This window comes from Stigmatopora nigra, chromosome 4 (assembly GCF_051989575.1).
Source record: "Stigmatopora nigra isolate UIUO_SnigA chromosome 4, RoL_Snig_1.1, whole genome shotgun sequence".
Classification (NCBI taxonomy): domain Eukaryota; kingdom Metazoa; phylum Chordata; class Actinopteri; order Syngnathiformes; family Syngnathidae; genus Stigmatopora; species Stigmatopora nigra.
This window is the reverse complement of record NC_135511.1, coordinates 10,533,275-10,555,465: the sequence shown is the minus strand read 5'-3', so window position 1 is coordinate 10,555,465 and position 22,191 is coordinate 10,533,275. Positions and strand designations below refer to the sequence as shown.

At 38.0% G+C, this 22,191-nt stretch overlaps 2 protein-coding genes across 4 annotated transcripts; one reads left to right on the top strand and one right to left on the bottom strand.

Moving 5' to 3' along the window:
• Positions 1-573: 573 nt before the first annotated feature.
• LOC144195420 (ras GTPase-activating-like protein IQGAP2) lies at positions 574-22,184 on the top strand. 3 transcript variants are annotated; one of them, XM_077715051.1, is made up of 38 exons: positions 574-925; positions 3,257-3,356; positions 6,372-6,528; positions 6,638-6,715; positions 7,212-7,288; positions 8,374-8,441; positions 8,595-8,708; positions 8,829-9,007; positions 9,859-9,946; positions 10,031-10,194; positions 10,388-10,475; positions 10,559-10,722; positions 10,854-11,014; positions 11,128-11,252; positions 11,386-11,549; positions 14,701-14,791; positions 14,923-15,090; positions 15,160-15,299; positions 15,368-15,538; positions 15,629-15,712; positions 15,800-15,871; positions 15,958-16,027; positions 16,198-16,406; positions 16,570-16,722; positions 16,821-16,984; positions 17,059-17,283; positions 17,698-17,838; positions 18,180-18,264; positions 18,392-18,624; positions 18,835-18,967; positions 19,071-19,173; positions 19,259-19,400; positions 20,437-20,524; positions 20,608-20,820; positions 20,894-21,054; positions 21,144-21,281; positions 21,525-21,633; positions 21,712-22,184. In XM_077715051.1, exons 1-38 carry the CDS (start codon positions 883-885, stop codon positions 21,823-21,825), a joined length of 4,977 nt encoding a protein of 1,658 aa, XP_077571177.1. In that variant the 5' UTR covers positions 574-882; the 3' UTR covers positions 21,826-22,184. The 3 variants fall into 3 exon arrangements, with proteins under 3 accessions (XP_077571177.1, XP_077571176.1, XP_077571175.1); XM_077715050.1 differs by having other exon boundaries at positions 15,157-15,299; XM_077715049.1 differs by having other exon boundaries at positions 14,923-15,299.
• Positions 9,162-13,642, bottom strand: LOC144195421 (proteinase-activated receptor 3-like). Its single transcript, XM_077715052.1, has 2 exons — positions 13,505-13,642; positions 9,162-13,243 (listed from the first exon to the last, which is right to left on the bottom strand). Exons 1-2 carry the CDS (start codon positions 13,587-13,589, stop codon positions 12,186-12,188), a joined length of 1,143 nt encoding a protein of 380 aa, XP_077571178.1. The 5' UTR covers positions 13,590-13,642; the 3' UTR covers positions 9,162-12,185.
• Positions 22,185-22,191: the final 7 nt, after the last annotated feature.

The following is a 22,191-nucleotide window of genomic DNA, read 5'->3' as shown; positions in this document are numbered from 1 at the left end:
AAGATTATGGCTTTTATGAGCCAAAATGTGATGTCCATATAGATATTATGGGTTGTTTTTCTTTTCTTTTAATGAAGTAATTTATCTACATAAAGTTCTTCCCCTAAAATAGTAGTTGGAGCTTCAATGTAGTACTATTGGTGGGAAATGAGGTACAAGGTATGACATGGTATGTATAGGATTCCCAACAGTCAAGGGGTCTGCCTCACATTTCTTAGGTCGAGGGTTTGATCCCAGGTAGGTTATCGCAGTGTGGAGTTTGTGTTTTCCAGGGTTGTGTTTTTCTCCGGGTACTCCGGTTTCCTTCCACATTCCAAAATTAACAACATGTTGGTCTCTACTCTTTACTCTAGTTGTCTGTCTCCTTGTGACTGGCAAGGATTGGCCTGGTGCCTGAAGTCAGCGGTGATAGGCTCCAGCACCCCCCGCGAACCTTGTGAGGAAATTGAATGAAGAGATGCATGAAATTTTCGAACATTAGAGGGCGACTATGCTCCATCCAGCTGGCTGCCATCTAGTAGATGATTGAGCTACCATATAAACGCAATACATTGATACTTTTTGCCCAGTAGATGACGCAAAGGAGTTACTACCTTGCCTGTCTTGTCCATATAAATATGAACCTTTTAAGTCACTTCCTACGTCATAGTCAGTTTGTTGAGGAGTCACATCAAATAGGCGCACGCCATGTGCACTGTTGATCACAAGGGGGAATTCTGAAGACTTGGTCCTCTTCTTAGTTGTTTTTGTTTTTAATAAATACATCGGTTTGCGTAGATCAAGTTTATTAACAAATCGGCACACCTTATCGGGCGTTTACCATTCAAAAAAAGTTACTAGCGGTTGAGACGCGTTGACTACCGCTTAAGGAAACGAGGCAGAATGTATCATGAAGAAACGTCTCTACAGAAGCCACGTTATGGAAGTAAGTGGTGTTTTTCATTTTGCTTATTATTATTATAACAATTTTTTGTCAACAAACATCGATAAGCAAACAGTTTCGGTTGGTTAGATGAGCAACAGGTGTTTGATCGGCGTCTGCCTCCTGCAGTAGTAGGTGTGTCAGCTAAAAAAAATAAAAAAATACCAAATATAATAACTGATGGGACGTTTTTAATGAAAATATGGAAGGTATACAGGTTACTGTGTTTCTTTGATATCTGTCTGAAACTCCAAAATACACGATCGGTAACTTTTGGACTACATTTGGATTGTTTCTACCTTATTTATTTAGTATATCAGCCATTTCAAAACATATGGTATTTTCTCATGGTTTAAACGTCACAGTAACTGCCTTGCTGGAGTATTGATACAGTGAAAATAAATCAACAAATCACAAGGCTTCGGTGTCTAGTCAGCTCTTGCAGTCAGGGAAAAGTGGGCAAAGTGTAACTTTTTAAAGATAAGAACAATCAATTGAGTCATCACGACTATGCTGGTTTGCATTCATGCATGATGAGGACTTGTGTCTGCAGGGATAGTACAGCACAAATGTTAGTTTTACACTAAGTTAGCCCTTAGTAATCCAAATATTAACTGGGAGTGTTTGAATTTGCATGTTCTACCTGGAGTGAATTTGTAGGACATGTCGTAATGCAAATGGTAGAGTTAATGATATTTATTCCATTAATTGAATTAATTTATCTGCTTGATCTTCAATTAGATTCAACATGCTCGTGGTATGTTTTCCTCAATTTCTCCCGCACTGTTGGAGAATCGAGCACTGCAGCTGAAAAACAGCATGAGTCAACACCATAGAGCCAATAACTAAAGTCCCATGATGATGTGCACACAAAGGCAGAAAACCTCATCCTGTGTGTTAAATATAACAGCACAAAAGTGCAGGAAGTGTTCACACTAGTTACCATGTCTTGTATATATAGTAGCGTTTACTTGGACATTTGGTCCACGTGCAGTAGTGAGTGCATGCAATCTGTTTGCATTTGTCAATAACCCGAAATTGTGAAATGACCACACTGCCATACAATTTGACACCTAACCAAAGTTTTAGATAAACATGACATGTTTCAAAAGACCTGGGGAAACTTCTCAAAATATCAGCATTTTAAAAAGGATCAATATTTATTAAATAGATATATATTTCTGAAGGTCAAAATTCAAGCATTTATTTGGCCACCTTCGACTGTTCTCCTGTACGACTGTTGTAATTTATTTTCCATCATGGGAGCTTGTTGTATATCACTTGGATCTATTGTGGATTTTTTTTCTCCTGACTTTTGACCATAGTATTCATTGAGAGAATACTCTGCTCTCTTTGGCAGTATATGCATACAACAGTCTCATATCCAGAGTGCCACTTAAGGACTGATTTTATTCACATCTCAATGGTACTTGAATTGAAAGCCCCACACAACAAGCATAAATGATTATTATTAAAATGAAGCCAATTCAGTGTAAAAACTGTTCAGCTTCAATCTATAGCTTTCCCCTCAACAGAAATTGGTGCTCTTACTGATGTCTGCTACCAACCGGGCAATTGAATTGCAGAATTGAGGCATAAGAGTATTGGGATTACATTGGTTAACTTTAGACTAATCAGTCAATTGGTTTAACCACTTTGTCTTGCAGCAGCCCAGCAGACTTTTGGTGTATGACTATACATTGCGTTGAAATTGAAGTATTCTTTGCAATGACCTGTGATGACATTTGGTACAGCTTTGCAATCTACTACTAAAATCTAATCACATTTTTTAATCCATGTCCAAATTTGTATTGGCTATATTCATTAATTGTCTGCCATTGTCAGCAATAGATGCATTGAGTAATCCCGATGCTGACTTTTTGACTTCTGATCCAATCTGATTATGCTCAGTGTTTTGCCTATACCCATATTTTCAAATAGAAAAAATAATGCAAAATATAATGTAAACAATAAAAGATGTATCACTTTGTTTGTGTTAAAGTCAAGAAATGCTTACTTTACAATATAACATGATGATCTGTTGCTGTCATTAGTTTTTTAAGGGTTAGGGTTAGAACATGTTTGGCTTCTGGTTTGATTTACAGAAACTGAAGATCACTAGTTTTAGCTGTGTGTCATTGGCATATAGTCTACAATAAACTTTTGCAAATTTGATAAGTAGTATTGACTGATGAATTATGAAGTTTATTACATGAATGATGAGCTGGAAGTTATATCATGAGCTTTAATTGTGTGTCGCTATGATATGTATATAATCAGCGGGGCTGATTGTTAAAAGAATATGCAGTTACAGTATTGTCATTCAATTTGCAGCCATTCAGGATGATGAGAGACGGTCAGCGGAGGAGATGGATGAGAGAAGGCGGCAGAACATTGCTTATGAGTACCTGTGCCACCTAGAAGAGGCCAAACGGTAAGATGAAAATAACAGAAGCGCTGCAAAGCATTTTTTTTAAACCATCGGGTCTCATGTATTCAGAGTTGGGCGTAACGCATAACTGAAATGATTACTTTTTTCAGTTATGAGCATTGCAAACTGAAAAAAAAGGAGTAATATAACAAATTTACAAAAACGTGCCACTTTACTAGTACAAGTTGTCAGGATGGAAGCCCATGGTCCATCTTTTATTAATATTCCCTAAAAAAAAACGCCTGCCAATTATATTTTATGCCTGTCTGAATCGCCATCAGCCTGTCACATGTGGTTATTCGCATTATGCTCATCATCCGTCTTGCGGAACATTTTCACCATATGGTGTAAAGAAGTTGCTAATGGATAACACTTGCATCAGTTATTTGTGAATCCTACTTGTTGAGTATTGTAAATGCTGAGCTAAAATCCGCTTGAAAAAAGACTCCATTCTCATTAGGGTTGCCAACTCGCTAAAAAAATAAAATAAAATAAGGGCCATTGGGTTGGTAGAGCCAGCTGGCTCCATAACAGTCACTATCTTTCTTCTTATTTTTAATATTTTTAACCAATACATCTTTCAGCACAAACTTTTGTTTGTCTATAATATAAACACATCCACATTATAATATGGCATAATTGTAACAACGTTTTCAGTTACAATACAACAATGAAACAATTTCTTGTGATGCGTGCCAAGAGACAAACCACTTCCGTTCAAGTCTCTTCTTTAGATGCCCAAAACGTTCCATTCTTGATTCTTGACATTCTACAGTCTAAACTGCGCACCTCCTATTGTCCTATCACAGTTGAACCTTTCACTGTGATTTAGCTTCCATTATTTTCCATGTTGTACTCTTAGATAATGAATGCATACATTTTGCTTTTAGTTTTGTTGATAAATGTTGTGAGTATTTTGCTTTGCTGAATGCTCACTGACTCAAACAGCTGCTTCCTTCAAACCGTTTCATTCTAACTTCCTGTGCTACTCTTGTTATTTTTGAAAATAAATACCTAGTTTCTCTACTCTGGAAACGGTGTCAAATTGGATTAGGATTAGGATTTCTAATGAAGCAGCAAGAGCAAGGGATTAGTCTTTATGCCAGAGGTCAACAGTCTGTTCTTTGAACAAGGATTGAATTTACTCAAATCCAGTTCAGTTTGTAAATAATATTGCAAAAACCAAAACAAAAAAGTGCCATTCATCATTACATTTACAGAATTCACACACCAATTGCACAGTTAAAATTGAGAATGTTCATACGTCAAAAAATGGGCTGTATATCACACTAACCCTAACTCCGATAAAATTATTGATGTGTATATTATTGCATTCCTTTTGTCAATAAAGGGTAACAAAATCATTCATCCCTTTTGGTCTATCTTTGTCTAAGCATATTTTACTGTCTAATTCAGGACATGTTTGGTGTGCTGTAGGATTATTATTATTATTTTTTGCCCACTGTAAATATCTGATTCGCCCATCGATGCTTACTAAACACCGCATTATAGAAGCGCATTTTCCGCACTATAAGGCGCACCTTCAATGAATGGCCATTCCTCAAAATATATTCATTTATTTGATATATATGATGTACCGGATTACAAACCGCAGTAGTATTGTGGTAGTGGTAGTAGTAGTATGGGATTAGGTTATACATCCACTAGAGAGAGCTGTAGTAGTAGATGGAGACTGGAATTTCATACAATGATTAGCCAATATTGATCCATATAAGGCGCACTGCTGTCTTTTAGTTGCACATTATAGTGCGGAAAATACTAATGCATGGGTTCTCACTAAAGCGCAAAGCGATTGTTTTCAAGATGTTTTCATTTGAAACAGATCCTCTTTTGGATTGTCTCCTACAGTGCGTCTTTTTCAAATGAATATTTTCCAGACATTCCACCAGCAAAGTTTCAAATTTCATGAATAAATAGTGACGAAAAGTGCAATATAATCAAGTGAAGTTTTGTAGCTTTCAGGATGACGCTTGTGGCACGGTGTTGCTTGGTTTCTCCTGGTTGGATAGTGACAATGACAGGAAGGTCTGCTCAGATAGCTATAAACATGAAACTCGTCTGTCCTCCTCCAACATTGTTCTAAATACAGGAAATGGAGTTCCACAAGCAGGATATGCCTTTTTTGAGTGTGTTCCTGCTAAATAAAATAAAAAATCTTAAATTGATTTCAGTATATGCATTTGAATGATGCTTTTTTCTTTTATTTTGTGTTTTTTTTGGAATTCCTTACTCCTCTTTGTTCCATTTTTTTCCCTCAGAAATATCTCTCAGGGGGGAAATAGAAATGTAGGAAAAAAATAAAAGGTGGTGAATTGAAACCGTCCACATTAATAATATTTATGGGTGACATTTTACGGTAGTCATCAGCATTGAGCTTTGTGACTGCTGCCGCCACTTTAGTTTAAAAATCATGCACTGTTGATCCAAATTTGGTGTTCAGTCTGACATTTTTAGCGTAGATGGTACTATAAATCTGGCCTTGCTTCAAGCCACCTTGATAATGTGTAACAAAATATCAAACCAACATAATTCAAAACTCCGCTAATCATTTACTAGAAATACTGCTGGGTCCCGAGGAATAGCTGCTGTTCACATCACAGGTTATACACAGTTCAAAAATATTTTACTTCAGTATTTGTCCTTTCAGTTATGAGGGATCCAGTCCAAAATATGACGAAGCCCTTTTTCTTTTCTTGATGCTTGGCCCTCAGCGGTCACCACAGCACCTCATTACTAGACCACCCGGAGGGAAATCTCAAGTTCTCGCTTACTTACTTCTTACATTCTTCATTTTGTTCTGCTTGGGGAGGACACTAGAATTGGTACTCTCCCTTTGTTCGTGAACAGATTAGAAGGAGATTTCATGTTTAAAACATTTTTAAAACATTTTTGTTTTTTCTATCAGATGTATTAAAGCTTTTTTCTCCCCTTTCTTGTTACAGTTTGGTTTGATGCATTTAAAACATTGCTTTGACTTCAGTTTGAATGTTTTGTTAGGTGGATGGAAGCCTGCCTGGAAGAAGAGCTCCCAACCACCACGGAGCTGGAGGAGGGACTGAGGAATGGTGTCTACCTTGGCAAACTTGCCAATTTCTTTGCACCCACAATGGTGTCAGTAAAACGGATCTATGATAGAGATCAAGCTCGGTACAAAGTAAGTTTCCATTGCATCCTCCCCCAACCTATTTTGATGTTATATACCAAATTGGTAAGATTGTTTTCCAAAGGACGTGTTAACCCTCCTGCATTTTTCCTCCATTCAGACCAACGGGCTGCACTTCAGGCACACAGACAACACAGTTCAGTGGCTCAGGGCCATGGGTTCAGTAGGACTCCCAAAGGTAAGGGTGTGCACAGCTTAGCAGTTGCTATCTTTTATTATAAACAGATTTTCATTCTGAATATTCAGAAGACAGACATTATATTCCACACCTTTGGGGAAAGACATTTGTTGCAACCAGTTACATGATGGCCGTTGACGTCATAAGGCTTACGTATTTTACGAGTTTCTGCCAACATTTGATAAAAAAACATGCAAAAGCAAGCAACTACAACTGAGTCTTTTTCGTCTTTTTTTAAATCATTTTTCCTGCAGAAATAATCATATAATGTGTACCAATGCTTTGACTGAGCTCCTTTGACATGACATTATTTGCATAAAAGATCAGTGACGTAGATGACCAATGACCAAATGACCCATATTTGATAACTTTGGCATTTAGTAGCATAAAGCTAAACAATTAATGAATAATATTTCTGAGCATTTGCCCCTGTGATTGGTTAGAGCAGATAATTGAAACATTTGTATAAATAGTTTTGTTTTCTTTTTCCCTTCAGATATTCTACCCGGAAACAACAGATGTGTATGACCGTAAAAATATGCCCAAAGTGGTATACTGCATACATGCACTCAGGTAAAGTTTATTATTAATTATTTGACAATTTAAAATTTAATTTCACATATGTTGTGTTTGCACCAGAGAACCACTCATGTTTTAACATAAGAAGTTAGATGAATTTTCCATAAATTATTCTAAGATTTTGTCTAACTGAAATTTCATCTGCCTGACAACAAGATACATTTCAGGAGACATTCCGTAAATTGCTTGGATTTTTTTTCTCTATTGTAGTTTTCTGTCAAGGCCTTTGAGAATTGCTTTCCTTCCCAATTCACGCACACTTGACTTCTTCCTTCCTGCAACTCCAGCAGGAGTCCCACAAGGCCTCCTCGCGTCCCTGTGCTCAATTGTGCTTTCATGGAGTCAACACAGCAGATGTTCTGTGTACATACAAGTGTGATTGGAAAATGTCATATAACAAAAAAATTAAGTAGTTTGGACAGAAGTTGCTTAAAACTGATTAGATGATGTCAGAGAACATCGATTTATTGCAAAAGGAAATGCAAAAAGATTGACTCATCTTTTAAAACCGGTTGCTCCAGGCTATTGATCAGCTGATTGTGTCAAAAGCCCCCCACTCATTAATGCGTTTCAGCTGTTTCTGTGTTTGTGTATACAGATGAAACGGTGTCCATGTGGTAAGGGCAGAGGCCAGTTCATGTTTGCACACACTCTGACCAAAGTACAGAAAATCGGTCGGCCTTGGGCTGCTATTCTTGTTGCTCTCTCTAATGTTAGACTAACTTTAAGTATCTATAATTCATCATGACATATCAGGTACCGACAAAAAAACAATTAAAGTTTGATGAAGTTTCCACTCGCCTACCTGTGGAATTAATTGACCATTCGACTGGAGAACAAGCTGAGTGGATGGCTGCATAGCATTTCTTGAATCTAAGTCAATACTACCTCCCTGTGGTGTTTGCCCGTTATTGGTGGGAATGAAAACAAAATAGACAGAAATAATCTCTTTTAAGAAGGAAAAATATACAAATCTTTCAGCGAATTAATTGTTGCTGCTAGTCGCTGAACATTGTTATAAGCTTTTGGCGCTCGCTAAAGTTTTAGTCCTAATCTTGCAACCCTATTGTTTGTTTCAGCTTGTACTTGTACAAACTCGGCATTGCACCACAAATCCAGGACCTATTGGGGAAGGTGGCTTTTACAGGTACAAAATGACTACAATTGTTACATTTTAGTTTTGCTTTGCTTGTTTTTCCTCCCCTGAATGTTGACATTCATCCTGTCTTTTTTTGTTTTAAATTGTATTATAATTTTGCACTGTTCTCATTCATTTTGGATCCATCTGTCTTTTTTCCAGAGGAAGAAATTAGTAACATGAGGAGTGAGCTGGACAAATATGGTATTCAAATGCCAGCTTTCAGTAAGATTGGAGGAATCCTAGCCAATGAGCTATCAGTGGATGAAGCAGCATGTAAGTCCTACTGTAGAAGGTAGATGTATAAGTTAAGTTTCAAAAGGTTGAGATTTTTAGTACTGTTCTAGTAGCACAATCTTTTATTCAAACACTGAAATGTACTGCTCTTGCCTTCAGTGCACGCGGCTGTGTTTGCCATCAATGAGGCAGTTGACAGGGGTCAGGAACCTGCAACGATGGCAGCCCTCAGGAATCCAAACGCAATGCTGAGGAACACCCAGGAAGCTCTGGCGCAATGCTATCAGGACATGTTGACCCAGGCCAAGAGCCTGAAACAAGACACATCCTCAAGTAGTGTAAGAATGATTTCTCATTTTTTAATGTATTTATTGACTGGATGTATTTTCACAGATATTCACCCAATTATAATATACAAAGTTATTGCATTTTTTCTATTTTCTGTCCTCCAAAACTAAACAATCCTTTTTTTAAAACCATAATTGATATTACAAAAGAATCATAAATACCAAATGTAATGATTTTCATAAGCATTAATGCATAATGCAGTGAGATGTAGAAATTGATAGTTGATAGTTGTTCATATTAAGATGCAGAGAAAAAAGTACATCCACACATTGCTAGTGTTGTTTTTATCCATTTCAGGAATATATTGGCTTTCACCTTTTTGTCTCTGTTTTCCATTTAATTGATAAAACAACAGTGAAAGTTGCAAGTTTATTTGTACATCTCTTAATCACAAAATAGGGCTTCAGATGCCCTCTAGTTGACAACGGTTTGTAACATACCCTGATATAAACCCCTTTGTCTCTATTATGGTTTGCTCATTCTTAATATCCAAATATTACTCACTTGATTTGGATAGCATTTTGGAATACATCATCGTCACTTTCAAGTTGTTGTCTAAACAGATGGTTCCAATTTCAGTGTCTGATACAATCAACTATAGTGGCCCAGAAAATGGTTGCCTTCACTGACTCACTCCATAAGCACTGCCAGCACATTCCAGCTGCTGCAGTGTCAGCCGTACTTCACCAAACATTAACACTTGCACTGCAAAGCAACTTATTTCTCATTTGGTTTCATTGCCTTTGGCAAACCAAATACAAGGGGATCCACTTGAAATGTGATGAAATAAAAATTCCAAGCTGATCTATATGAAAAATGACATTTCTTGTCCTTTTCCTAGTATTCCACCCTTAGTACGGAGGAAAGAGATGTTTATGAGGAGCTGCTGACACAGCAGGAGATCCAAAGTTGTATCGACTTTGCAAACAGTAAGGAACATACTCCTCTATCACCAGATTTTGGATGTTAAACCTTTTTTTAGCATTAAAAGTATGTCTGTTTTTCTGTCCCAGTTCAAGCAGGAGTAAAACAGGTAAATCATGCAGTCTGTGCCCAAGATGCAGCATCTCTTTTGGCTGCACTAAATCTTCCGGCGCTGGCGTTGCGTGGAGTGGAGAATGTAAATCATGACTGCTACCTGCAACATTTTACCACATATTGCCAGCATAAATGCAAGGTACCCTCATTTTGAGTCTGTGTTGGCAACCCATTATGCAACCTGTTAGTGATCCTTATTTGTGTTGTTGGTTTCATCCCCTAACAAATAGTTTCAGTTCAAACAAAAGCTCCACTCACATTTTCCCTAACATTTGAGCTCCAGAAATGGACATATTGGTATTAATCCACCGATTCCACCCTCTTTACTATAGGATGAAGATAAGGCCGTTCTGACGGAAAAGGATGAGATTCAGGGAGTTGTTAGCTCTTGCAATGAGTTTGCAGAGGCTGAAAGAAGAAGTAAGCAACCAACAAAGCCTGTTATCTTTTTCTGAAGTCTGTCCACTCACTTGAGAGTTTAATACGATTGTTTTCCCTTTCAGAACTTGAGGCAGTTTCAGCAATCAATACAGCTATTCGTCTCGGTGACGCGCTGGAGACTTTCGAGGAGCTCGCTGACCCTGAGGCTCAACTGCCACTTGTTTACCCAACAGCTGCTAATCTCTACCAGAATGAGCTTTTTAGTTTGCAACTACAAGGAGGGAGGGTACGCTTGGCATCAGCATTTTAGATCATATGAAGATTCACTGACACATTCATTCTTTTTATCCCCCCTATGGGTTAATGTGGTCAAATTTCAAGACATATGCTTCATTGCAAACATCTATCTGCATTTAGTCTGACCTGAGCCACGAGGAGTTATGTGTGGCAGTGGAAATGCTGTCAGCTGTAGCTGTGCTCAACGAGGTTCTGGACACCAAAGATCCCCAGGCTGTGATCGAGCAACTAACAGATTCGCCTTTGGGTTTTACAAATATGGATCAAGACAACCTTAACAGGTATATCAAATGTGAAAGACAGTAAAACTGACTTCCCTTCTTCCAATAAATCACAGCATAGTAGGTCGTATTAAGTTAAAAGTCTTCTGATACCAAATGGGCCTTTACCTCAGGTATGCAGAAACCCTAATCAAACTGCGAAATGAGTCTCTTACTAATGGCCAAGAGTTTCTTACTTGGAATGATGTTCAAAAGAGTATTGACTCCGTCAACATTCAGGTCCTTGAAGAGCATGAACGTAAGAACGTCAGACATGTTTCAGTTCTTTTTTTTTTTTTTTTTAAACAATTAGTACATTGTAGTTTGCTGCAAATTCAGTTTATCTACATGAAGTAATTTCCCATGTTTGCACATTTTCCTCCTTATTCTAGGAATTATAGCAATAGCAGAGATTAATGAGGCATTGATCTCTGGTGAACATCAGCAGACACTTGCAGCCCTTCTCCTCCCCACTGCCAAGTTGACGGGGGTGAATCCAGCCACAGCCAAACATTACCATGAGGTCTTGCGCTTTACTAAACAACTACTGTGTCAGGTAATATGAAAATCATATTAGTACATATATACCCATGCTGCATGCAGAACAAAGTTATTTTCCCACCCCAATTATTTGGATTGCACAATTAATTTGGAACAAGTGAGATTTGACAGTGGTACTTCAATTCTCAACCTGACAAAATTAAACCTCATCCCTTTTGTTTAGACATTTTTTGACAAAAGGGAGTTTTAGAGAAAAATGTACTTCCTGTGTTTTGAAATTACACAATTACATTCTATTGTGAGCACACATGAAAAAATACATGTTTCTTTTTTTCATAAATTACAGTTAACATAAAAAATTCTAATAATGGACAAAACCTAACACAAACCAATTAATTTTGTTTCCACAATACAAAATTTCCTTTCAATTTTATTACTCCTTTTGGAATCTTTAAAACTGTGAAGCATTTTTATTTTGTATGCTTTCAACGATGAAATATTTCTGCTCTTTAAGTAAACACCATTTATTTTCACATTGTCAACAGTATTGCAGCAAATTCCTGTTCCAATGCCGTGTAGACTGTAGCCTACCATGTTTATTTTCCAATGTCAGGTGTTTCCGAGATTGCTGTGCCCTAACAATGGTCTTGTAAGGCCGTGCCTTTTCTGTGTACACATTCAGTCGCACGTCTTAACAGCCGACCTCTGGGATTTTGCGGACGGAGATGAATTGTATCTCTGTTGCAGCCGATTTTGAAATAAGCAAACACAGGAAAGGATCCAAACAACTGTGGAAGCAGCAGAGACATACAGCAAATCTGTAGTATCCGTAAAGTTTGTCATCCCCATTGGAAAAAAGGCGGGCATAGTGTGCAACATGCAGGATCCCGCTGGGCAAAAAACACAGCACAAAGATGACAAAAACCAAAGTACTGATCTTTATAAAAGGTCTCCAATTACACCCGGATTTTCCAAGGTGGTATACCACTGACACGTGTGCATAGATGGAAAGTAGAAATGGGACTACAAAGCCCAGACAAACCAGCATTAGTCTATATGGCACCAACAGTGAGTGGGGTTTTTCTTCAAGGGGAAGCACGTCGTGACAAGTGGTGACCCCCAGCTCAGCAAGCCAGTAACTTTGCCTGACAAGTAACTCGGGTATAATAGCTGCCCCGAATAGGAACCAGACAGTGAAGCATGCCCACACCGCCAGAGTCGTCTTGGCCATCCTTTTATACAAGAAAGGCTTAACCACTGCCAGGTAGCGCTTCAGGCTGAGGCAGGCTATAGTCTGCGCTGAGCAGTAGACGTTTCCGTAAAACAAGGCGGTCATCAGCCGGCAGGAGAGTTCCCCAAACACCCAGTTGTTTCCACTGAAATGGTAGTGAACGCGTAATGCCAGGGAAAGCAGGAGCAGCAAGTCTGACAAGGCCAAGTTTAAATAAAGCACAACTGTGGACAAGGACTTGGCTCGGAGTCTCAATCTTAGGAAGGCCAGAATGTAGGCATTAGAAGGGATACCCACAATCATGGCCAAGATGTAGGATAAAGGAAGGATCCAGGTGCTTAAGACCCCTGTGGTGTAGGCTGTGGCAGCATCGTTTGGGTCCACTTCCAGCCATGGCACTCCACTAGGATAGAAACTGGCTGACCGCTGCTTTGTCAGATTGTGTTGATACTTCTTGCCCTTGAAAGATTTTGGAAAGACTTCAGATTGTGTACCGTTTGTAGTCAGGTTTCTATTCCCTATATGGGGCGGAAACATGACAGTGTTAACAAAAAGCTCTAGAAAACAGTTCCCAGGCAATAAAGACAAAGATTCAGCAATTTTCTATTCAATTTAGGATACACAATTTCAGTATTTAGTTTATCATAAACAAACAACATCTACATATATACAAAGTTAAATGTTTACAATTGCCCTCTATTATTGGTTCCGATTAAAATGCTAAATATTTTACGATTATTAAATGAATATGAATACAAAAAGTGAATCAAATCACTTACCATCAATTTGGATTGTCTGCATTGTCATAAGACAAATGATGACTCCAGTTAAAATGCCTGCCATGCCTGCCAGATATAGACACATTTAATATTTTTTCGCTATTTCTTTATGTATCGCTAGTATCCACCGATAAAGTCGAATTATTGGCATCGTTCTTGTCCTGCGACTGCCAGCGGTGTGTACTCGATTGGCCACCTCATGGAATACAGGGAAAGCTTGGCTGTTTATTCAGTTCTGCATGCACGTTTCCTGTCTAGCCTTGAAAACAAAATTCCCAGTTGCCTGCGTCAGTAATTTCCCCTTGACTCACTGGGATGGGAGGATACAAGTTCATGGTTCATCATAAGCTGTGATATCCAAATAGTCATTACATTCTCAGTACATGTGGATATATTTTGTAAAAACCCAATTAAGCGATATAATGTTACCACTGAATATTGTGTTTCAAGAAATGGTTCTTCCCCTATTAATCTGCATACCAGTACATTTCCAGTTTTTCTGGTTCTAATATGAACATTCATGAATATTGTGGGGATTTTAGTTTTGATAATGTTCTATTGACAGTCTAATAAACTGTTGTATAACCAGTTTGGCTAGAAGAATTGGGTGGGAATTTTTAGAGGAACGAGCTGACAACTTCCTTCCTGTTAGTCCGCTGGTCAGGATTTGCTTTAACCTTCACCAGGGTTGTCTAAAATTAGCCTCAAATGTTAGGCGGAATAAGCGTTCTTCCTGTTTTTAAGGTTTACATACAGAGTCATTGAGTAGGAGATACATCAAACTGTCTCCCTTTTACCTCCTATAGGTGAAGTTTATCCTAAGTGCAGTATTAACATCCTGAATTAAGCTGTATTGTTGTTCAGTGGATGAATAATCACATGATGCAAACTGAATTGATCATGCTTACAGCAATTCATAATTCCTGCCATCAATCTGAATTAAATACTGCGATTTACAGAAATATAAGTGAAATGAAATTGGTTGTTTATCACCATCAGTGGCAACAAATCAGTTCATTTATCTGATAACTGTAAAGCATTTACAACAGCAGTCTTGTCATTATAAGAACGGTTCATTTTTAGAGTAGTCCTGCATCCTCTATCACAACCAATGGCTACAACAATAATAATAGTTTTTGCTCTTACCTTGACTGTACATGACTGACAATGTGGCAATGCTATTTGTCTGAAAACAGACCTCTGGAGATGAGTCTGCTTTACTGTGGCTGGACCAAATTCAAGAGGCTATACATACAGCCAACCAGAACACCGAAGATGCTATCACAAGTGAGTGCTTAAAGTTTCATTCATAAATAAAGTGTGGCACTTTCATTTATAGGCCATACAATTTTTTTTCTTTGAACAATGTTGTGGGAAATTTGAAAATTAATTGGCTCATTTCTTCTTTGTTTGGACAGTGGCTGAAGCTGTAGCTGACATCAACGATTTGGTGGCACAGGGTGACTCCCAGAAGACGTTGCAGGCTCTACAATCAACAAATGCGGGCTTGAAAGGCATACTTGCTGAATGTGCTGATATCTACCAGGTTGAACTTGCACAAGCACAAAGAAAGATGATACCTGAAGGTAGGTCAACTCATGAATGCAATGGGGACGAAATACATTTTGCAAAATCTATACCCTTACTCTTAGAAGCCGCTGAGAGTTTGTGGGTGAAACACTGCATCAATGAAAGATATTCCTACTACTATAATCTGGAGACAGGAGACAGTACCTGGGAGGAGCCCGAAAACTTTAAAAATAACAGTCGGCACCTCAATAAAGAGAAGATTCAGGTACTCTGCTCCCCTCCTACCTAGGCCCCGATGTGATTGATATATAAAGGGTTGTTTATCCCGTTTAGATTGCAGTCAGTGGTGTCACGGAACGATATAATCGGGAACAGTTGTGGTTGGCCAACGAGTCCTTGGTGACACTGCTGCAGGCGAGGATACGAGGTTTTCTGGTGAGGCAAAGGCACACTCAGAGAATGGAGTATATGCGTCAACAAGAACCACATGTCATCAAGCTGCAGGTTGTACTAAAAGGCATTGCTGTTTTTTTTTTTGCAATTCATTTTTGGATGTGTAGGTATAACTGCCCTTTTTTTCTTTTTAATTTACAGGCCTTTTGGAAGGGTTACAAACAAAGAAAAATATACAGGGATAGAATAAAAGTGCTTCATAAAAATGTTAGCTCAGTTGTTAAGGTAAATTGTTATTTTTCTATTTTTAAATATATCCATTAATATTTTTAAAAATATTCATTTGGAGAGATTATTTATCATTACTTTCAGATTCAGTCCATGGTTAAAATGTGGAAGGCGAAACGTAACTACAATGAACGATTGCAATACTTTAAAAATCACGTGAGTAACGCTTGACTAAATTCATTTATTCCTATAATTTTTTTGTGGTATGCTGAACATGTCTTACTGATTATTCTTGCTCATAGGAGAAGGACATTGTAACGATCCAAGCTTTCGTGAAGGCCAATAAAGCAAGAGGCAATTACAGAACTCTGAGTAAGTCCACCTAGTTCAGTTATGTAATGGATGTTTGAGTTAAGTGCACAAAAATGAGGTCAAGTATTTGATCACTTGTCTGCTCATTTATGTTGACATTTGTATTAAATGTATTAGGTCATCTAGATTTGATTAGTTTCTCTTTTAACCCTTTATGTGCAATGATGCAGCCTGCGCAAAGGACCCTCCCTTATCAGTAGTGCGTAAGTTTGTCCACTTGCTGGAACAAAGTGCTTTGGATCTGCAGGAAGAGCAGGAAGTGACGCAGATCAAGGAAGAAGTGGTCACAAAAATACGCTCAAATCAGCAGATGGAACAAGATTTGAATATGATGGATATCAAGATTGGGTTGCTGGTCAAGAACAGGATTACTCTGCAGGTTGCCAAATCTTTCTTGTGTGTGTGCAAGTTGAGGAAATGTTTCTGTGACAAGAGGCAAAATCTTTTACAAGATAACTATTCCAGTCAATCAATTGATTGCCTGAAATGTGTATGGCAGAAATTGTGTATTTGACAAGAGCATTTTTCTTTCTCCCCAAAAGGATGTTGTATCACATAATAAGACAATGAAGAACATGAAAAATGAAACGAACAAAGATGACCTGGCCATAGTAGACAAACTAGGAATAAAGGGACTAAATAAAGGAAAACGGAAAAAACTAGAGGCCTACCAACATCTCTTTTATTTACTGCAGGTACAACAATTGTTTAGCGTACTACTCTATTAAAACCTCATCATTGTGTATTCTATTAAAACCTCAAAACATGGCAACAACCGATTTTCTTTTTGCAGACTAACCCATCCTACTTGGCTAAGCTCATCTTCCAAATGCCCCAAAACAAGTCAACAAAATTTATGGACACTGTGATATTTACCTTGTACAATTATGCATCCAACCAGCGAGAGGAATATCTGCTGCTCAAACTGTTCAAAACTGCTCTAGAAGAAGAGATCAGGTAACTCTTGTCTCCCTGTGAAGATTGAAGTGTTTTTTTCTGATCTTCTGCAAACTCTACTTCATGTGACTCAGGTCTAAGGTTGACCAAATTCAAGATATTGTAACCGGGAATCCCACAGTCGTCAAGATGGTGGTGAGCTTCAACCGAGGAGCGAGGGGCCACAACACTTTACGACAATTGCTCTCTCCAGTGGTCAAAGATATAATTGAGGACAAAAATCTTGGCATCAACACCAACCCCGTCGATGTTTACAAATCCTGGGTCAACCAGCTAGAAACCGCCACTGGAGAAGTTAGGTAAGAAAGGACTATTGTTATGGGAATGATTCACTTTTTAACAGATCTCAGTGAACACATTAGATGAACATTCATTACACTATACCATACCACTATATACTATATACTATGCCATTTATACTATTTTAGAATTGTAGTGGTGCTTAATGATCTTGTTACTTGACTCCTCCAGTAAAGTGGTCAACATGAGTATTCGTCAAAGAACTACATAATAAATATATTTCTGTGAAAAACAATCATATCAAGGTTACAAAGCAATGAACAAATTAAGTACATTGATTCACTAAAGGGTCTTATAATTAGGTGCACCCTCTGTGAGATGATAGTCACACATTAATGGTGTGCTTTATAATTTGGTTTGATAATTTTGGTGACTCCTGACTTTCTATTTTTATTTTTTTTATGGTTCCTCAGCAAATTGCCCTATGAAGTGACCCCCGAGCAGGCCATGTCACATGAGGAAGTTCGGAACAGGCTTGAAGCATCCAGTATTGCACTTCGCTCCGCAACAGATAAAGTCCTCAGCTCTATTGTGTCGTCCCTGGATAACATTCCGTAAGTTTTGCGACCTGGTGTAAATGTGTATCATATTTCTTAGTTGAAAGTTTGGGCCAGCTCTTCAAAATCTCTCCCAAGCAAAATATTGTACAGTATGAAGACTTGTAGTTTTTATAGAGGCCTAAGTGTGCCACCAGATGGTGCTGATGATTTATAGGGACTCTGGCAGAACTACATAGCCCTTTTTTATAATGTGGAAAGATTAAGAGCTGTCACTATTTTCTCCAAATTTTCAAGATTTATGATTGGCCTTAGTCGTCATTTTCTTCACATGGATGCATTCAGATGGATGCATGTCAACAATTTTGAGTACTTTTGCCTTTTTGATTTGCATGCAGTTATGGCATGAGATATGTAGCGAAAGTCCTGAAGAACTGCCTCCACGAAAAGTTTCCAGATGCATCAGAAGATGAACTATTTAAGGTATAAGTCTTCAGTTCTGTGGTTTATTATTTGTTGGAAAACAGTTCTGTTGTCACAACCATCTCAATATGACTTCTGTGCTTTCTCCAGGAATAGTGTATTTGACAAAATCGCTTTTCTATTGCAGGTTGTAGGAAATCTGCTGTACTATCGCTACATGAATCCTGCCATCGTAGCTCCTGATGGATTTGACATCATTGATCTATCGGCTGGAGGCCAACTTCATGTTGACCAGCGTCGCAACCTGGGATCTGTCGCAAAGATGCTACAGCACGCTGCTGCTAACAAGTTGTTCGAGGGCGAGAACGCACACATGACGCCATTAAACGATTTTATATCGCAGACATATGAAAAGTTTCGGTGAGAATGTACAAATTGAACATTCTTTAATTCACTGCCTGTTCAAATGGATTGGATGCAATTTAATTCATTAGAATTTGTTTTTATTTTCCCTTCAATTGGGCATATTTCCCTGCAAAAGAAACATTAAAACATATTGTTCAAGTTAACAAATTTGGAACACAAATTTTGCATTCAAAAACTTATAATTCTTTACTGAACTCTGTCTAGCCTGTTTTTCCAGTCTGCCTGTGATGTCCCTGAACCAGAGGAGAAATTTAATATTGATGAATACTCCGATCTGGTAACACTTAGTAAGCCCATCATCTATATTTCTATTGAGGAAATAATCAATACACACTCGGTAAGTATGCTGAATCAAGAGGTATTCATTGAAAAACTTTTGCATTTAATGTTTGTAGGTGTTTTACTCTATCTTCTTACCACAATCAAATGTATCAATGCAGCTGCTTTTGGAACATCTGGAAGCCATCTCGCCAGAACCAAACGACCTGTTGCACGAGCTCCTGCAGGACCTGGGAGATGTCCTCGATGTTGAGACGCTACTTGGTACAATTACGTTAATACTTGGATGCTCAGTATCACTTCAAAACGAAGACAATGACCAACCTTTCCATTTTTTGGTCAAAATAAGGTGAAGGAGTGGTTCATAGCAATGACACAAACAAGGAAGCTGTTCTAAACCAGCAGGCCAAAACTGAGATCTCCCTCATTCTGACCAGCAAGTTTGAGTTACTCGAGGGGGATGACAAAGACTTGAAGACTCTCATGACAAAGTGAGTTGAGCTTTTTCAAAATCTCCGTTTTAGTTTTTCAGTCATGGTCTGCAAATAGATTTTGCAGGATATGAAGGATCTCCTAATTTAAAGTTATCGGTCAGAAGCCTTGCAAAAATATTATAATGCATCAAAATGTGAATAGGGTCACCATTAAGGATTCCTGCTTCTTGTCCTTCCAAGGCTACCCACAAAAAGGAAACAATCACCTTTTAACTCACCAATTTGTTGAGCTGAAAACATGTTATGAGACTGTGTTTTTAGTTGAATGCGGCAACTCTAAAATGGTGAAACACTGCCTTGCTGCAGTAATAACTTTTTACCAATGGAGGGAAACAGATAGTCTATGAAATACTCATCAGTTTCACTACATAGTTTTTTTTTTTTTGTATCATCCACTCCCCCCTATCGCCTGGTGACTCAACTCTTGCCTTTCCTGCACATAATTTCCTGTACAAACAGGAAGAAGCTTGCCAGCTGTGGCTATCTTCCCTATAAACATGTATCCTTTTATTTCTTGTAACGAGCTGCAATAGAAAAAATGATTTCATCTTAACCTTTTATAGTTATGACCTAACACTCTATGACCTCCATGTGGAATTGTTGATCCCAATTTCCCAAAACCTCTTTTTTTTTGTGATCCAATGGACCAAGGGATGTTGCATGATGTATTCAATTAAACATGAAACATTTAGTTTATCACTATCCTATAATGCTAAGAACATTGTATAAATGGAGGAAAAAAGACTAAATTTTTATTCATAAGATGCCTACCATTGGCCTATTTAATACACTAATAGGAAACATTATTAAAGAAAATAGAAAAACATATATGTGAAAGTATTTATTGATTTGTGCACTATTCGGTGAAAGCTTTACATCTCATTATACTTGTATAATGACGATAAAAGCATTCAAATTGTAATGTCACCTCCTTTTGGTAAATATCATAATTTGATGTCAGGAGCAACACTCAAACAAATAAAGAAAGCTTGTGAAGAAAAGTATGATATATTGTGCTTATTTGTGTTTTTAGGACAAAGAAACTTGTCGTCGATGTGATTCGTATTCAACCAGGAGAAACGTTGCTTGAAATTTTAGAAACCCCAGCCTCAGTGCTACAGGTGACAATTTTAGCTTTTGTGCCACTGTATTTCTTCATCTACAATTTTTTGTCATACTAATCATTGTTGTTTTATCCCCGCAGGAGACGGAGCATGCAAAGATAGCAATGCGACGGGCGGTTCAGGACGCTCAGACCCCAGATGATCTCAAGAGCAGCCCCGCACTACTGGAAGACAGTCAGCTCCCTCTGGAGCAGAAGAAGAGGAAGATCCTGAGGAATCTTCGGAACTTGGAGCAGGCTAACTTTGTATCTGCCACAAACAAATACCAGGACATCATCAATGACATTGCTAAGGTGTTTAAGCAGCACTCTCGGACTGGTGTATGAAAACCTATCAAGTGTTCTTAACTTGTCCACCTGATTGTAGGATATTCGCTACCAAAGACGGTACAGACAAAGGAGGAAGGCAGAGCTCGTGAAGCTACAGCACACGCTGTCGGCTCTCAATTCCAAAATGTCCTTCTACAAGGAGCAGATGGACTATTACGACACCTACATAAAGACATGCCTCGACAACCTCAATCGCAAGTGAGGGTGCAAGTCATGAATGATGCTAAGTGTGCATGGCTTGTTTGTGGTTTCACTCATCACGTTCTAACGGTGTTTTGTGTTTGTAGGAATTCACGCAGGTCCATCAAATTGGAAACCAAAGGGGATTTAAAAGGCAGCAAAAAGTCGAAATCTTTGAAGTACACCGGAGCGAGGTTACATGAGAAAGGAGTCATTCTAGAGATTGAAGGACTTCAAACTAATCAGTAAGTCAAGCTGTGTAATAATTCGGGAACGAATGCGCCCTGGTCCATTCACCAATTTGGAATTTTTAAAAAAGTATTCGATGTCAAGTAACAGGCAGGAGAATAAATTCTCTTTTTGTACTTGATGGCCAATTGACCGTATGCTTATATTTGGAGTGTTTAAATGGCATAAATACATAAATGGCAGAATTATTTTGCTTTTTTTTAACACCCATCCTGTGCTGTTTTTTTCTTGTTTTTCAGATTCAAAAATGTCCTATTTGAAATTTCACCATGTGAGGAAGTAGGGGACTTTGAGATAAAAGCTAGGTTAATGGGAGTCGAAATGGAAAAAGTTCAGCTTCATTTCCAGGTAAATAATACTAATTCATTTATACGATACACAATCTTATTGCGGTTGCATTCATTTCTGTCCGGTATTTGCGTCCAGGACCTTCTACAACTTCAATATGAAGGTGTGGCCGTCATGAAGATGTTCGACAAAGCTAAAGTGAACGTGAACTTGCTCATCTTCCTCCTAAATAAAAAATTCTATGGAAAATGAAAGGAAATCTAGAAGCTGAAAATGGTTTGTGCCTTGGTACAAAACTCAATTGGTTACAATCAGGAATGCCAGACAATGTTCATCTCATAAAACTATTCTTTCTCCAAATAATGTAATGTAATTAAGATGTCTTTAGAAAACAAACACTATTGTTTAGGGTCACTGAATTATCAAGGCCACCTCCCACTGGGCTTGTTCAAATGCTGTAGTTCACTGGTGCCTTTTTAATCAAGTGTCAAAATCATATTTTAATTAATAAAAATTTTAAAAGTTGCAATTAATATGTATATATATATACACATTGTTGGTGTAAATTGATTTTGACTTTGTGTAACAAATAAAAATGTATTACAAATCTACATTTTT

Excerpts from the sequence above, each read along its gene's own strand:
- LOC144195420 (XM_077715049.1), top strand. The coding sequence starts at position 883 with ATGTATCATGAAGAAACGTCTCTACAGAAGCCACGTTATGGAA. Across the intron at positions 11,253-11,385 it reads GGTCCTTGAAGAGCATGAAC|GAATTATAGCAATAGCAGAG; the intron begins GTAAGAACGTCA and ends TCCTTATTCTAG. Across the intron at positions 21,055-21,143 it reads CTCGACAACCTCAATCGCAA|GAATTCACGCAGGTCCATCA; the intron begins GTGAGGGTGCAA and ends TTGTGTTTGTAG.
- LOC144195421 (XM_077715052.1), bottom strand. The coding sequence starts at position 13,589 with ATGTGTCTATATCTGGCAGGCATGGCAGGCATTTTAACTGGAGTCATC. Across the intron at positions 13,244-13,504 it reads GCAGACAATCCAAATTGATG|GGAATAGAAACCTGACTACA; the intron begins GTAAGTGATTTG and ends CGCCCCATATAG.